Source organism: Lissotriton helveticus, chromosome 2_2 (genome assembly GCF_964261635.1).
Source record: "Lissotriton helveticus chromosome 2_2, aLisHel1.1, whole genome shotgun sequence".
Classification (NCBI taxonomy): Eukaryota; Metazoa; Chordata; class Amphibia; order Caudata; family Salamandridae; genus Lissotriton; species Lissotriton helveticus.
In genome coordinates, this window is record NC_136060.1 from 420,121,777 (window position 1) to 420,138,775 (window position 16,999).

Here is a 16,999-nt window from a genome sequence, read left to right on the forward strand (position 1 = left end):
ACTAAAGCAAACTACTCTACTTCCTTTGGGATGCTAACAAGAATGGTCAGATGTATTCTCAAAAAGTGAGGAATTTGTGGTAAGAAGTATCCATCAGAATTTATTTTCTTTAATGCCCTCATGTGCAGTGTGTCTACTGTTGCCATCCTTAATCACAATCTCCAATAGAAGAAGATCTGCACAATCTGTTCTGGAAAGACTCTGAGAGGCACAAACTTATGTTAAGTCATCGTCATCAGGAGATCACAATCCCCAGGGAATGAGTAAGTGCACAAATACACCAGCACTTCCACCCTCTAAAAGCTCAAGAAAAGAAAGCAGGAGATCTTAGAGGTTAGATGGGTTAAGGCCCCAGGGCTCACTTGGGTTGCCTTTATGTAATTTCTGTCCTTTCAGGCTTCAAAAATCCATTAGAGCTCCTTCTAAGCTTCAGAAAACTGATTCTCAGCTGAAGTACTGTCAACTGCAGCCTCTTTGATAAGGCTGAATGATTCTGCATCATAATCTTCATCCACCCATGATAATGGACTTCTCCGTTACTATCTATTCGACAATCCTGTTGTCACATTTATCAGCACCCTCCTCATAAATGAAAAAAGCATTGCTGGGATTTCCCTCCTCATCGACCAAATGGTCAAAGTTCTAGCCAAAAATGGGCTCCTCAACTGACCAAGCTCCTGTCAATCATCTTATCTTTAGGAATATCATAGTGAAAGGCCCAGTTAACGAGACGAGCACAGTCAACAGTGAAAACTCATTTAGCACTACCATGCTCATTCTTTATTCCCTGTCAACTGAAAGATCAGCTGTAATCACAGTTTTGCAGGTGCTGTCTTCCAGTGTCCCCATGTCTTTTACCATTCTCAGAGAATAAACACCCAAAGGTTCCACCATTGAAGATTGCGCCTCTACTCCACCCCTTCTTTCTTCTTGTCAAGAAGATGCAGAGGAAGGAGAACAAGGTCAATTTGGGCGACGCTTAGTCCAAGAAAGCTCAGATGCTTCCCAGCTATACAAGAACCCCTGTGCACTTACATACAATGAAGCTTTAGGACTACTACACTGTAATATACACTTTCTCACTGAGGACAAGAAGTAGAACCCCCTTCCCATTTGCAAATGCATTACTACTACACTTTCGTAGTCAGTAAATTATTAAAGTTTTGCAATCAGAATTCGGTTGCCAAGCATTAATACATTCCTCTCTGATCTTGCATTTTGAAGGGACCCCCCCTTCCAAATACTGAATCTGTATTTGGTTGAAAATCAAAATTGTGTTTCGGTAATGAGCTACCGAATCGCAATTTGGGTTTAATACATACCAAAATGCTTTTTTTGTGGTTGAAAATTTGCCAATTCTGCAAATTGGCCCATTTGCGACCGCAAAACAGCTTTATACATCCGACTCTAGGGGCCAGATGTAGGTGGCCAATTACCGGTCGGTAACGGCCGAATTCGGCCATTACCGACCGGTAATTGGAATTTGAGATGTAGGGCACTCAATTTTACAGAATCGGTAAATTTACCGATTCTGTAAAATACCGAATCTGTATTTTTACCGATTCGGTAAATTTGTTATGTAGGTGGGACTCTTCTGAGTCCCACAAGCCTTACCGAATCGGTATTTTACCATCAAATCCAATTTGATGGTAAAATACAGATTCCGGTGTGCATGCACATGTGTGCATGCACACCTATGCCATACGACAGGCAGACATGCCCTTAGGGCATGTATGCCTGCCACATGGCACCCGAGCCTCTTTTGGGGGTGCCAGAGGGTGTCAAAGTGACACCCCCTGCACCCTTGTGAAAGTCGGTATTTACCGAATCGGTAAATACCGATTCGGTAATGCCCATTCATTCCAATGGGCTTCAAAGCCCATAGGAATGAATGGGCATTACCGAATCGGTATTTACCGATTCGGTAAATACCGAATTCTTCAGAATCGGTATTCTAGCACATCTGGAATACCTACATATCCACCCCTTAGATTTACCGATTTTTAATTACCGAATCGGTAATTAAAAATCGGTAATTCTATTTTACCTACATCTGGGCCTAGGTGACTAACCAAGAGTTGTTCTCAATCGGTTTTCTGTGTATTTTTACCATACATTAATTTGACGCTTGTACAATTTAAGACACTTCCTTGCTGTACTGAAAGGGTTACTCTGCTTTTGCAATTGATGTTCCCAGTACTGACTTAAAGTACTATCTCTAACAAATTATCTACTCCCACTACATTTATATGCACAAAATGTAGGTATGAAGTGCCATGAACATCAAGGCAATTAAGTGACTAAATAACTAAAATATGTGTATCCTAAACAGCAAAGACTCAGTGGATGAGAAAAAACATACGTGGGATCGCTGGAGCAGTTGAAAGTGCCTGTCCGTATGCCAAATCTTGACACTTTTTTCACCATTTTCTCCCAGTGGACTTTGCCTGCCAGAGGGGCTCGATCATTTGCAATCACCTAATAGGATAGAAAAATAAAAATTATCAATTGGGGAAATGACAAAGCACTAATGACAGAAAGCTAGAATTATAATTTTTGGACATACGTTATTAAGGGTTTTGCTTGATCTGATGAATAATGGGGAACTGAATTCCACAATCTTGCTGCATTTCGCAGAGAAAGCTCCACTTCCAGAACAGGCTTTACGTGGGGTAAGAATTAGGAGTAACGCTTGGCTGGAGAATCTAAAGGCATGTCTTGGTTTGTTCTACATGAATTTAGGAGTTGAGCACACTTTGCTTTGTGGACAATGGTGAAGATGTTTCTTTTCAGGTAGCTATTGGAGGAAGAGAGTAGGAGAACTTAATGCCATTTTTTCAGAGACTTCAAGAGTCTTGCAACTGTCTTACCAGCGGTAGACAATCAAGTTGTTTCTCCCAGATGCTATTATTCACAGGACTAAATACTGAATGAAGGGGCATGAAGATCAGTCAAGAAATCTGAGAATGTGGTGAGAATTGTTAAATTGTGGAAACAGGAGCTGGTGAGAATTGTTAAATTGTTGAAACAGGAGCTTGTAACAGAAGCAAGAGAGAATTTGTGGGTGGGGCACAAACCCAAGTTCTACATTGTTTTTATCAGAAGGAGGGCAAGTATCAGTAAATGGATGCCAAGAGGAGAGACGTGCTGCAGGTCAAGAGAGCCTTCAATTCTTTGTCTGTGATTTAAAAGGTTAAAAGACACCAACCGTCTTACTACTGCCAGTCATGGAGTCAGATTATCCGACTTACAAATCAACTGAGGAAGCTTCCCGATTAGCAATGTTGAACTTGAGCTGCACTTCAATAATCACACTCTTGGAGCACAAAGTCAAGGCAACATGTACAAACTGAATAGCAATGGGCAAAGTAGAGCCCTTTGGGGTTTGCCGGTTATGGTTTTCATCAAAAGGTGATAGGCCCTACACACTCGGCAGGCCATATACTTAATGGCATTTTTGCCATCAATTTGGATGTTACATTCACTAACACGGTGCCCCTCCCATCGACCGACCACTTTGTGATTTACTTCAATATTCAGTTTTCAGCATCAGTCCAGTTTGATAGAAATAAACCATCTAGTATTAAAATCAAATACTGGACCAAAATCCAGGGGGCTGACTTAGAACAAGCCCTGAATTGTTGTCCGCCCCTCCAGGATTTAGACAACAATGAGGCAGCTTGCCAGTTCAATAAATGGATAGCAGCGGCTGTAAACATAGAGGCCCGAGAAAGTTATCAAACTAAGAAGAGTTCAGGCGTCTTCGCTGTGGTACTGTCCACAGTTGAAAGAGTTGAAAGTTATATGCAGGAAAGCTGAACGTGTGTGGAGGACTGAATATAGTAGGGAGCATAAGATATCCTACAATAGAGCACTACAACGGTATAAAGAAGCCATTATACACGCTAAAAAGAGTTATTACTCAACAAAAATAAAGGAGTCTAACAATTCCACTAAGGATCTGTTCAAAAACATTCCAGTGTTATCACAACCACGTCAGAACACTTGTTTCATCCCTGACTCCGCTCTATGCACCAAAATGGTGAATTTCTTTCGAACCAAGATACTAATGATCTATGAGGACCTTTGGAGTACTAGACAGACAAATTACACTGGCCAAACCACTGTAACAGATGTTAAGTTGCAACATTGTCAATTAATTACGTTCAGCATACTGTCTCCTACTGAAGTAAATAAACTCCTGCTATCTACTAAGTCAGGATCCCCGAGGGATCCGTGTCCGCCTATGGTCATGCATGTGGTGTCGGGGGTTGTTAGTAGCCACTTAACCCCCATCCTAAACCAAGTGATTCTATCGAGGCTTTATCTACTAGTCTGGAAACAGGCTTGTATTCGACAAATTCTCAAGAAACCCCAGCTTGATCCATTGGGATCCGCATTGTCTCCAACTCTATTCAACATCTATGTCACCCCTCTTGCCAGTCTCATCAGACAGCATGGGTTCTCGTTTGTATCTTACGCAGGCGACACACAGATTATTATCTCTGTATCTCAAAATGTGGCGTCTGCGAGTTTCCATGCATGTCTGACTCACATCATACGCTCGATGAGTAACAACTATCTGAAAATAAATACAGATAAGACGGAGGTGATGGAGTTTGGCGGTATCACAGCCAGACTCCAACAAAACATGACAGTGTTCAGAGAGCAAATAAAAACGTGGCTGTTCCCTAGGACCTAAGGTGTCTGTTGTGTGGACATTGGTCCTTCCTCTCTCTCTCACCCCAGCGCCAAGACACTTCGGCATTCGTGCGCTCTATGCATGTCAATCCAATCCAATCCAACTGAGTGGCACAGAATAAAAAAGGACAATATGGGCAGAGATTCTCTACAACAGACCTAACATTCAGGTTCGCTGCTTCTACCAGTTCTGAATTTTCTTTGTGGAGGTTCAAAAAGATTGTGCTCTCTGCTACACACTGAACCCTGGACTTTTTGGCTTTCTCTTTGATTTTACCTATGTATGGCACTAAAGATAGAGGCAGAAAAAGTCAGCTAAATCCTTTGGATCCAAGTTAGACTTTATAAACAGAGTAATATATATTGGCAGATTCCACGTCACCGGGATGATACCAGTGTCAAAAGCGCTGTCAAATAGTGAAGCAAGTGCTGTTGAGCCAGGCAAGAATCACTAGAGGAATAAGGAATCCACTGCCTATAAATTTAACAACCGCATAGGTTCAAATGTTCTACAGAAATGTATCTGACAAAGGAGAGGCTGACAGGGAATAAAAGCCCACTGGACAGAGAATTATTTCTTTCACAATGGTTGTTCTGATGCTAGCTGTCTTTGTCTGAAAAATAGGGACACATTATAGCACAGATTTTATGAAGGCTGGAGGGGAGACTTGAGTGTTTGCGGATTAGAAAATTCTGAATTGAAAATGAAAAACAAAATCCTCAGAAAAGTTCTCCAATTGTGCAATCTGTGTGCTATAGACAACTTTTGTTCTCATCTAGGATCTTTTAAGCTTAAGGACCGGTAATTAAAGTGTAACTACTTCACAGTTGTTCTATTACCAAACTCTTTTGGGGCCAAAACAATTAAAGTTTTGTGAAGGCCTCATTGAATTAAAGTATCTGGCAAAGGGCTTAAGGGTAGCATCATTACCAGTGAACTTTTGAAACTCACGGGTGAGGATAGGCAAGAACTGCTTTCCCTAAAACTATTTTCCCTTTCTAGAAGGTTTGGGAGATAGAAAATGTTCAAAGGGAAATATGGATAGAACTAATGATCCTGTACAGATTATGAAAATGCTCTGACAAAATGAATGGACTGGCAGATCAATCTGAAGGAAGTGACTTGATGAGAATAAAGGTGCAAATAAATGTGTGAAGAAAGTGGGCTTGTGATTCTGGAAGGTTAGACCCATCATTGTTAGGTCCTCCAGAAAATGGTGGAGAAGCGTGGCTCAGTGGTTAGAGGCGGCAGACCCGGAAGCTGAGATCGGCCGTGGACCAGGGTTCGATTCCCCGCCTCGGCGGGTCTCGGGCTCAAAATTCCACGGACTCGATAATTCTCGTTCTGGTGCCTACTCGACTCACGGGGTCACACTCTGCGACTCTGGGCAATAGCTTGCTTAATCTCCACTACGGCCCCTCGCAGCGGGATGCCTGGCTTTCACCTTGTGGACACCCTGCCGGGGTATCTCACAGGGGAATACCAGGACGGGTTCCCTAAGCAAGCGCTTAGATACTGTGTCGGTGATTTGCGCTATATAAATACATGTACATTTACATTTACAAAATGGGCAGTAGCCCCTGGGCAGAGATTTAGTTACTCTAAAATACATTATTTGTGAGTTCATGTACAATGGAGTGGGGCGATTCCTTGCTTTCTTATGAAAGGATTCAGGAGTGTAATATAGCAGGACTATATATCTACAATAATTATCTTGTCTAATTTCAAAGCAATAATTCGCCTAGAATGGACATAATTCTGTACCTAACACAGAACTACTAATATGGGCTACACCTCCACCTGCTCGTTGAGCTTGATCCCTGCTCAAGACCTTAAATCACACAGGAACCAGCCATGACAGAACTGGGGCGCATCTACAGAAAGTCAAGTTTTAGTGAGACAAAGTGAAACGCGTTTTCTAGATTTATAGAATGCAGATCTCTATCCTCAGCAAAGGACTAGGGTGTCTTGTGACTTTACATGAATCACTCAACACCCTGTATTTAATCATTTGTGGTTGCTTAGTGACCTGTCTGGGCTTCAATGTGATAGGACACAGCAGATGCCATTAGCTTCTCCTCCAACAACACAATTCATAATGCAGCTTAGAGTAGAACGAAGATATAAACGTAACTTATGTTCTCAAGCTTATTAAAAAAGAATTATTTCACACATAACAGTAAAACAAATGTGTACTGAATAGAGACAAACACATCATCATGTCTTCATGTTAAGCACACACAAATAACATGACTCCTAACTGCACAACAATGGTATTCTGAGTGAGTAATGATAATGGTGTTCAAAATTCAAAGGAGGGAGAGAGAAGCTTAAAGGCGTTCGACTCAGCTTCCCTTGCAATACAACACACAATCAAAGGAGAGTGGAATAGAACAACATGAAATCGAGGATCTCCAACAGGGTTTCTTGTAGGACCCTCAAAAGTGATGTTCAGTCAGTGGTACGGTTTCCACTGACGTGATTATGACTGAAAGTGACATCATTGGGTTGTATCCTCCACTAGGAAGAGAGGTCTCTAATGCCAGAGACATTTGCAGAATCCTTACTGTAAAAATGCAGTTAATATTGCCTACTGTCCCCAAACACTTCTTGAATGTATTTAAAGATTACTAGGGATAGTGCCAAGATTAAAACGAGGTACATAATTTTTTAGGGAGAAATATTAGTGTGTCCCACACATCTCCATCATAAAAGAACACCTGGTCAACATGTTTCAGCCATATTGCGCCATTTTGGGTTGTTGGCTTTCGTCAGGACCTTTGGTAGATTTCTGGATCCCCCTCTAGAATCACATGGGATATTTTCCCTGATTATTTGAATTATCTTTCACTTAGAGAGTCTTTTTGGACAATGTGTCCATAACTTTTGGGTAGACTGTTGGGGTTCCATAGGTAAAAGGAGGACTAGCGGTTATCCGTATTTAGCCTCACGAGGTGCCTGTGCGGCCACATCTGAAATATGGAAAACCACTAGCCTTCCTCCTACCTATGGAAAGGGTGAGAATAATCTGGTCAAGGGGAATAAACTGTAGTAAGGTGGGTGGTATGCTTATAATGTATTATACTTACCCTCAATTGTGTGTTCAGTTCTAGAATTGTAGCACGAAGGGTCCTGAGCCCTACTCAGCATTTTGACTTTGTCAGTTGCGGTGCTGCTCAAGATCCTGCTGATCCAGATGTGTACACGGGCTTCTTAAAATAAACTTCAGCTTCTTCTATGCTCAATTAGTCTCTAGAACCTGTGTGTGTCTTTCCAACTTACTGGCAACAGAGAACGGGACTGTGCTGGAGGAGCCCACTGATGTAATTGAAGATTGTGGTGCGGTCAGTGCTCAACTTGATGCAGGAGGTTGGCAAGATGTTATACTGGCACCGTGCCTGATTGCAATGGCTGGTTTAGTTGAGGATTGTTGGGTGCCCTCTGGCTAACGGATGTTATTGCAGGATTTTGGCAGAGCAAGAGACTGGTTTACTTCTCCATACGTTCAGTGGGTCACACGTGCATCAGCCTCAAGCAGGTCTTCTGGGTCATATACACAGGCCCGCACCATAATCCACTGCAAGGAGCAGCATGTGGCGTCATCATGCAGGTAGACATTTTGGATTAGTCATCCTGCAATTTAATAGCGATGCATCACCTAAACCAACATGTAACTTGTGGTATTGGTTTATTTTTTACATAAAATGTTGCTGAATTTACATTAAGAAGACAATGATTCGAGCCGACATTCATATTCCATTAAAATTAAGGATTTTATTTTTCCCATTTATTGGCTAAGCAAATTTAGTGTAGCAAGCATAACTGTAGTATTCCTGAAATATTACCAAATATGCTGTAAGGTGGCAATATTTAATAACATACACCCTGTACTCTGACAATTTCTGTACATTATACTTTCATCAATTGCTGAAAATAGCTTCATTACAAGAGGTCATGCAACCACCCCATTTTGCAGCATCCTGGAAAACCAACCGTAATGTGGAAACAGAGGTTACGCATCTTTTAAAATTACTTGGTGGCAATACATGCAATGAAGTATAAGGCATAAGGGAAAAATGCACCTCTGTTTCATGACCAGGGACATGAGGGTCAACAGGTGTTTGAAAATTTGCCAGAGATTGATGCGCCACAGGGGCAATTTATTACTTGGGATGAGAACAATGAGGATAAGGAAAAATAGGAAAAAACATTTTTCAGATAAACCAAGCATTATGCTTGAGAGACATTTTTTTAAATGAAAACAGAATAATGATCAAAGAGTTGAAGAATACCCAGTTGCGCTCCACACCTTAGGCGGAACTTGCACATTTAGAACTGTGATATGTATTGGATATGTATCCAATATATTTTAAATTATTTCTTGAACAGGATTCAACAGAGGTTATTAACTTGCAGAAACCCAAAACTTCAAGAAGTTGTTGATACTGCAAAAAGCATTGAACAAGTATCCTTTCTTCAAAGACGCTTGCATCACCTGATGGGTTATCTATCCTATTTTAATTAGGTTCAACTGTGTCAAGAAACAATGTCAGTTTGTGCATTAAATGCAAGAGACAAATCATTTTAGTGCACTAGCAGGAAATATTATGGCTCTTTCCGACACAAGAGAAATGATGCAAGGGGGACACCCTGAACGGATTGTAGCTACCTGCTGTTGCTACCTGCTGGAGGATTGCGGCGGACCAGCTGCCCTGTGGATCTATCCCTCCTCTTCCTGAACCCACGACTCGCCGGACCCGCTTCGCGGGTCCCGCAGCGCGTCGTTCATCAGAGGGCTGCACCGGGAGCTGAGGAGGAGCGAGGGGGTCAGGCAAGTGAACCGGCGGGGCTGCGAGCAAGGCAGGGGACTCCAGTGACCAGGAGCCCCTGCGCGCCCAACCAGTAACACCTGGGCTGCTCTCCCCGCTGGCCACGCCCCCCCGCCAACGGAGTTAAAAGCTGCCTTCATACCAACGCCTGTGGGACACCCTGAACGGATTGTAGCTACCTGCTGTTGCTACCTGCTGGAGGATTGCGGCGGACCAGCTGCCTTGTGGATCTATCCCTCCTCTTCCTGAACCCACGACTCGCCGGACCCGCTTCGCGGGTCCCGCAGCGCGTCGTTCATCAGAGGGCTGCACCGGGAGCTGAGGAGGAGCGAGGGGGTCAGGCAAGTGAACCGGCGGGGCTGCGAGCAAGGCAGGGGACTCCAGTGACCAGGAGACCCAAATAAACGTAAGAGAGGCGGCACTCACAGGAAAGGAGCAAAATCAAAGTCAGCGAAGCCAGTACCATCTAAAACCCTAACAATTCCCATTAAGCAAAAGGGCCCCCAATTAGCTGACATGGGACAGAAAACTTTCTCTTTTAACACCAACAACAATGACCGCCTTCTGGGGGAAATTGAGAAACTAGTCCAGATGCTCTTGTTACCTGTTTTAGAGAAAATCCAGATTGTTAATCTGAAGTTAGATCAACTGGAACACATTATTTCTCTTAATACCAATTGTCTTGAAACTCTAGCAAGTAAGAACAAATTACCTGAAGAGGGGGGTATAAACAACAAGAATAAAAATGGTAATGTCAATAATAGTGATCCAAAAAAGGGGAGTGAGAACAAAAATATGAACAAAAACTCTAAAATGCCTATAACTGCTAACCCTAAGGTGGTACCGGTCCCTTTAGTTCGAACAAAACCTATACCGCAACCCCGTTCTAAACCTGTTTTGGTGGATGTTGTAGGGACATCTGGTCAAAAAATGGGCAATGTGGCATCAACGACGGAAGCCACTACCCCCAAACAGGGAAGTACCCAAGGGCGAAAACAAACAGGTTTACAGGGTCCCGTAAAAAACATAAAAAGCATTGATAGTGAGACAGTATATAGAAAGAAATCACCACCCTTGAATTTGCCGCCAGATTCAGCCCCTTTTATGGTAATACTTACTGGAGTACCCCCACTCCTTCCCAATAAAACAGAATCTACCCAGGAACTAAGAAACAAAATAACACATTGGCTTAACATTAACAGACCACTCCCCTCTGACTCTAAAACAAATATACTTAGTGTACGTAGAGTCCCCTGGGTGGGCCCGAGTGAGAAGGATCTCGAGGGGGATTGTATCTTGATCAATTTTAGTAACACCTGGGTAAAAGATATTATCTGTAGTAAACCGAGATTTGCTAGAGTTGGGGATATCCAGTGTATAGGTCTGGAGTATTTTTACCCAAGCCTGAATTTTGTACCCCAAACCCTCCCTTACAAGAATGATAGGCAGGTATTTAATAATGAAATGTATCCTATGTGGACCCACAGAAATAGGGCCATATGGCCAAGTCAGAACAACTGGGGACCCCCCCGACAGAGTGATGCCTTCTCCTGGGGCCCAATCCATAGCAATAACAATTACTCCCTGCAAGCTTGGCATAACAATCTAAGACCAAGGTATCAGGGAGAGGATTACGTAGGATGGCCCCCAAATAATGTTCCCTTGAGAAATCGCTTTAACCCACTTGTAGGTATGGAAGAGATCGATTGACCATCACAAGATCTTCCTAGGATTACTGATAATCCAGCAATAGGAGAGCCCAGCTTGACGGGGAAGGGGGAAAGTGGCAATGGCAATTCACTGGAGATTGCTCCCACCGATGATGACCAAACTTTCGATGTTCAAGTTCTTAAGGTATTTTCTACCAAAGAATGTGATTCAAGTCCAATCCTTTCTGGGAACAATCTAGAAGTAGTAACAGAACCAGATATGAGAAACAAAAATGATCAAAAGATGGGCCTAATTTCGTGGAATATTGCTGGACTTGCATCAAGACTGGAGGATGAGGCATGGCTGGACTTTGTGGGGGACTGTGATATCCTGTGCCTGCAGGAAACATGGAGCAGAACTGTCCAGAGTATGGAGGGTTTTCATGCCTTTAACACCTTAGCAGTACCCTCTCAAATGGGCAGGGCAAAAGGTGGTTTGATGTCAGCAACCTCCTTAAAATTATGTAAACTTGCGGCCTCTATAATAGTTGATTCACCTTGGTTTCAAGTGTTAATGCTGGTTAATTTGTTCCCTGAACCATTGTTGTTGATCAACTGGTACTACAATATCTTTGACAACAACGAGACAACTGTAATCTCAGAATTAGAAAGGACCATAGCTAGGGAACGTCAAGAACAACCCCAACTATTTGTTATCTGGTTGGGAGATTTTAACTGCTCATTATGTGCCCATGGTGATTCAAAGGTGTGTGGTTTGACAGACTCACATGATCAACCGCTGTTACATTTCAAACACACACCTCAGGGGGATGCGTTAAATAACATCATTATTTTAAATGATTTATGCATATTGGAGCCCTGGGTTGGCCCAAACTCTGTGCCTATACCGACGTTTCAGGGAACCAGGGGCACCATGAGTTTTATCGACTTTGTAATTGTCTCTAGTGGGCACCTTTCCTATGTTGATAAGTTGGAAGTAATACCTAACGCTGCCAGTGACCACAATCCTTTAATTCTAACCTTGTCTTGTCCGGTTAAACCCAAACATTCTATCTGGGAGCAACCGGTAAAGTATAGCAAAAATCAAGGTATTACCCTTAAATGGGGTAAAATAGACGTGGTGGGTCTTGAGGCAGAGATCCTGAATGGATATAGCGCTGAATATGAGGCCTGCCTCATACCTACAACCAGTTCAGAAGAGGTTATAGGTAATTTTGAATCCCTATGTGAGCATGTAGCTGAGCGCCTAATAAAACCAATTGGTAAAAATAAAAAGTTAGGCCCCAGATGGTTTGATGCTGCATGTTCAGCAACGCAGAGATCGCTGAAAGCAGCATTAAAACAAAAACCTAGGGATATAGAATCGGTTAGAGCAGCTAGATTAGCTTATAAAGAAGCTATTAAATCAAGGAAGTTGGGTTTAAAAAATCAAGCCTGGGAAGATTTAGAAAAAAGTCAACGGAACTTAAGGATAGTAGACTTTTCTGGGAAGTCATCAATCGCCCCCTTTTTGCAAATAATGGTATGGACAATATTGTGATGGAGATTGACTGTGATTCATGGGAAACTCACTTTGGGAACATTTTCAATCCTCATAAAATTCAACTAAATGTGATATTGTCAGGGGATGTAAGGGTATCTGTGGTTCCCCAATCTTCCCTTTCCCTGAGTTTATCGTTGACTCTGCAAGAAGTGGAGGATGCGTTATTAAAAGGCACACCACTAAAAGCACCTGGCCCCGACCGAGTACCTTTGGACTTTTTTAAACACAATGTCAAGGTCTGGGCACCTGTGTTGTTGAATGTTTTTAAAGCAGTTGTCACTAGCCATATTCCGGCATCCTGGAAGGAGGCAGTGGTGGTGCCAATTTTTAAGAAGGGCGATAGATCAGATCCCCGATGCTATCGCCCAATCTCATTAATTGATGCATCATGCAAGATTCTGGGCAGGGTCATTTTAGCAAGATTAGAATCATGGGCGGATTCGGTGGGTCTCATTGTAAATTCCCAATATGGATTCAGAAAAGGCAAAGGCACTGTTGAACAGTGCCTTAATTTGGCCCTAATTATTGGGAAATACACAAAGGCAAGAAAATCTTCAATCCATCTTGCTTTTATGGACCTATCAAGTGCATTTGACACTGTCTGTCGTAGTAAGTTGTGGCAAATGATGGAGGAAATGGGTTTTGAGGAACCCCTGGTCACTCTTCTTCGTAGACTTCATGAATCTACTACGGTGGCCATAAGGTTTGGGCCAGGGGGAGAGAAAACCAAGTCCATTCCCTCGACCGAGGGTGTCCGACAAGGATGCATATTAGCTCCTTTTTTATTTCTTGTATATACTAATGGCCTGGAAAAATACTTGTTGGACCATTGTCACGATTTTCCAAAAGTCAATGGCAGAAGCATTCCAATGCTTTCCTATGCCGACGATACGGTACTCATGACACTTACAGCAAACAGCATGCAGCACTGCCTTGACGCCTTTCATAAATATATGTTGGACCTAGACCTTAAAGTAAATTTTGCTAAGTCTTTTATCATGGTCTGTGGCCCGAAGGGCACCAAGAGCAGAAAGTTTGTAGTGAGTAACTTCGTCATTGACAAGGTTGAAAATTTTAATTACTTGGGAAATCTTTTTAATCACAAACTAAGTTGGGCACCGTTAATGAAGACACGAGTCCAGAGTGCTAGTCGCTCAATAGAGGGATTGTTCCGCTTCTGTGGCAAACTAGGCCAAAAACCCATTACACATTTAAAAACTCTGTATAAAGCCAAATGTCTGTCGATTGCTACCTATGGGGCAGGGGTCTGGGGGACAGATAGCCCTGACACGGTACAGATTATGGAAAACAAATTTTTAAAACGTGTCCTGGCCATCCCATCAGGCTCCTCAAACCAATTCGCCCATAATGAACTAGGTTTAAACTATGTAAGTGATATTATTCGTCTTTCGCCTCTATTGTTGTGGGGCAAAATATGGTTATCGGAGGATTTGCAGCTCACTAAAGATATCCTCCAGGACTGTTTAAAATTGTCAAATATGAATCAAATCCCCTGGCTATCCTACGTAAATGAAATGTTTAATAAAATAGGCTTGGGTGATATCTTTGACAATCCTGAAAATATACAGGGAGATATTAAAAATGTAATCAAATCGAATTACTGGAAATCTTCGATTGTAAATTGCATGGACAGCCCCTATGCCCCTAAGGCTGCCTTACAGCACCAGTTTTATCTGACCTTCACAAATCATCTACAATGGCGTTTTTATTTGACAAGATTTAGGCTACATACTCTGCATTTTCTTTTCGCATTTCCTATACAGAGGGGTTGGTGTGAGGAACTCCCCCCTTGTAATTGTAATAACAAAGATAGCCAAAACACAATGCATCTTGTTCTTTTTTGTTCCTTATATAAAGACCCGAGAACTCGGTTTATCAAACCGATTCTCAAGGAAAAACAAATACGCCATTACAAAGAGGGTTATGATTTCTTAATATCTCTGTCATCCCCTACAGTCTGTTGTGCAATGTTGAACTTTATACGCGTATCACTCCTGATTAGGAAACGGTATGGCTAAAACTTTGCCCCAAGAATCAGACCACCTGATATGTACATTTTATACTTCTGCACCGTGATTTTCTCTGCTACTTATTTTATTTGTTCTTAAAAATACCCTTGCTCAATGAATTATGTACCACCCAGAGATGATTAACTGAACGTAATAATATGGTTATGTGACTTTATCTGCCAATGAATTTTTATAGTGCCATAAACTGTAAAACTGTTTTTTATAATGGATCTTTACTGTGTTTTGTAAATGTACTTTTACTTTTATGATTCTTTGCATTGAATCGAATAAAGTTTTGAAATGAATGATGCAATACTTGGGGGTGTGGGGGGGGGAACTGGGGCACTTTCAAGAGGTTTGTAAAGCAGGGGGTGCCAATGTGAAGGTTAACAAGAAGGAAGTTAAGGAGAGTGAATACACGGAATGACTAAACAATGTTGTTTTAAATAAAGATATGTCTATTCACAAACAAATTGCCCAATGGACCAAGGTGTGGGAGATGTGGCAATTGAGGTTATGGTAGATTCAGGATTGCCACAACTACGTTTCTGATATTATATTCAACAAGAACTGTGGTTGAGATGCTGTGAAGCTTGAATGTGCATATATTAATCCCAGAGAGTTTTGGGGGTGCATGACATTGAAATGCTTGGGTACTTTGTCAGCCCTTTGGAGTGAATCATTACAAAAATCTAATTTGTTATAAAAGTAGAGACAAATTTTAAGGTGGCAGGATTTAGCTAAGTAAAGATTGTTATTGAAGCCAGAAATAGATTCCCCAGTTTTCCTGGGGTATGTGCCCATTTTAAAAGTTGATCTGCAAACAAATGTGGTGGAATTTATTTGTGGCTGAAATTTCCTGAGGCCTTCTTGAACCATGTTAGAACAGTTAAAGAGGGGCGCACCAGTTCAGCAGTGGCATTCTGAAGGAGACACAAAGCCCCAGGGATACTTGTGCCTGGATGCTGAGGAAGTGGGGAGGAGCCACTCCACCCACAAAGCAACAAAGTGCCTCTGTTTAACTCGCTGCGCGGTACGCACCACCTCAGTAGCGTCATTCTGAGGGGGGACTCAAAGGCCCCAGAGACACTTGCGCCTGGAGGCACCAACAACACAGAGGAAGGGGGGGCAGAAGGTGCTCCACCCATATTGCTACAAAGCACCACTGTCTATCCCATGCGCAGGGCGGGCCCATCCTGAACCCGGAGTAGGCTGGGCCACCCCCTTTAAGTGACTTGTCTGCTTGTCATTTGCATTATTTATTAGTCATTTCCTACTTATGGCACTTAATCGGACCAATAAAGGACACTTCCCCTCCCATCCTGAAGGCCTCATTGACATGAGGAAGAGGAAAGGAGAGTCTTCGAATGAGGTCGATAAGAGGCCACGAAAAATATAACTCAATACTGACTTTCCTTAGTATTGCGGTGGTGTTCTATCTGAAGAAATGACTCTTGTTGAAGACCAATTGTCTCTCATTCACTCCGAGGTTAACTCTATATCAGCTCAAGCAGAGGCCTTGTCTTCCGCCACACCTGTCCAGGCATTTTCAACCAGTACTGCCCCGTTTGTCCCCTGTAGTAGGGCGCAGCATAATGGCAGCCCTTCTGAGACCATAAGGGCGGTAGTTTCCCATAATACCCACAAGCGACTAGATTTCCAGCCCAATCTTTTTAGAGAAAACAGTTGTTTGCCCCCTCAGTGTTTCTCTTCCTGAACATCCAGAGCCTGTTGCTTTGGGCCCTCAGAGGAGGGGCCGTTCTTCATCAACTCCCCAGAATGAAACCCGGGAGCCTATACCTTGTACAAAACCTCCAGCCTCGACACTGTCACTAAAAGGCAGCAATACTAAGAATTATGATCAGCTCAAAAATAAGGCGAGTTACTGGTTCTCAACCTGGATTACTGCAGCATTGTCCCCATTCGATGAGATCACTCTTAGTTGTACATTTTCAGAATCCAAAATGGGTGGAGTATATCCTATTTAGCCTCAAGATTAGCATGGCATTGAGAAGTAATATTTATGTTTACCTTCTGGGTTTTTTTCTATCCACCACACTATGCTAGGACCCTGATGGGTGGGTTGTTGCCCTTGATTTAGACTGGAAGGCCATCTATTTCCTCTTACAAGGATTTTAATTCTAGAATTCACCTTAACAATACTTCTGAACCCTTAGCCCAGCTTTAGGAACCGATTTGCCACCCTCTCTCTGTTGGAACAATAC

General features: G+C 42.5%; 1 protein-coding gene across 1 annotated transcript in view; it reads right to left on the minus strand.

Moving 5' to 3' along the window:
- RNF103 (ring finger protein 103) overlaps positions 1-16,999 on the minus strand; it is a 143,706-nt gene that overhangs the window by 12,431 nt on the left and 114,276 nt on the right. The window contains exon 3 of the mRNA XM_078678671.1: positions 2,363-2,478. Coding sequence (XP_078534797.1) covers positions 2,363-2,478 — 116 coding nt within the window. The remainder of the gene's footprint in view (positions 1-2,362; positions 2,479-16,999) is intronic.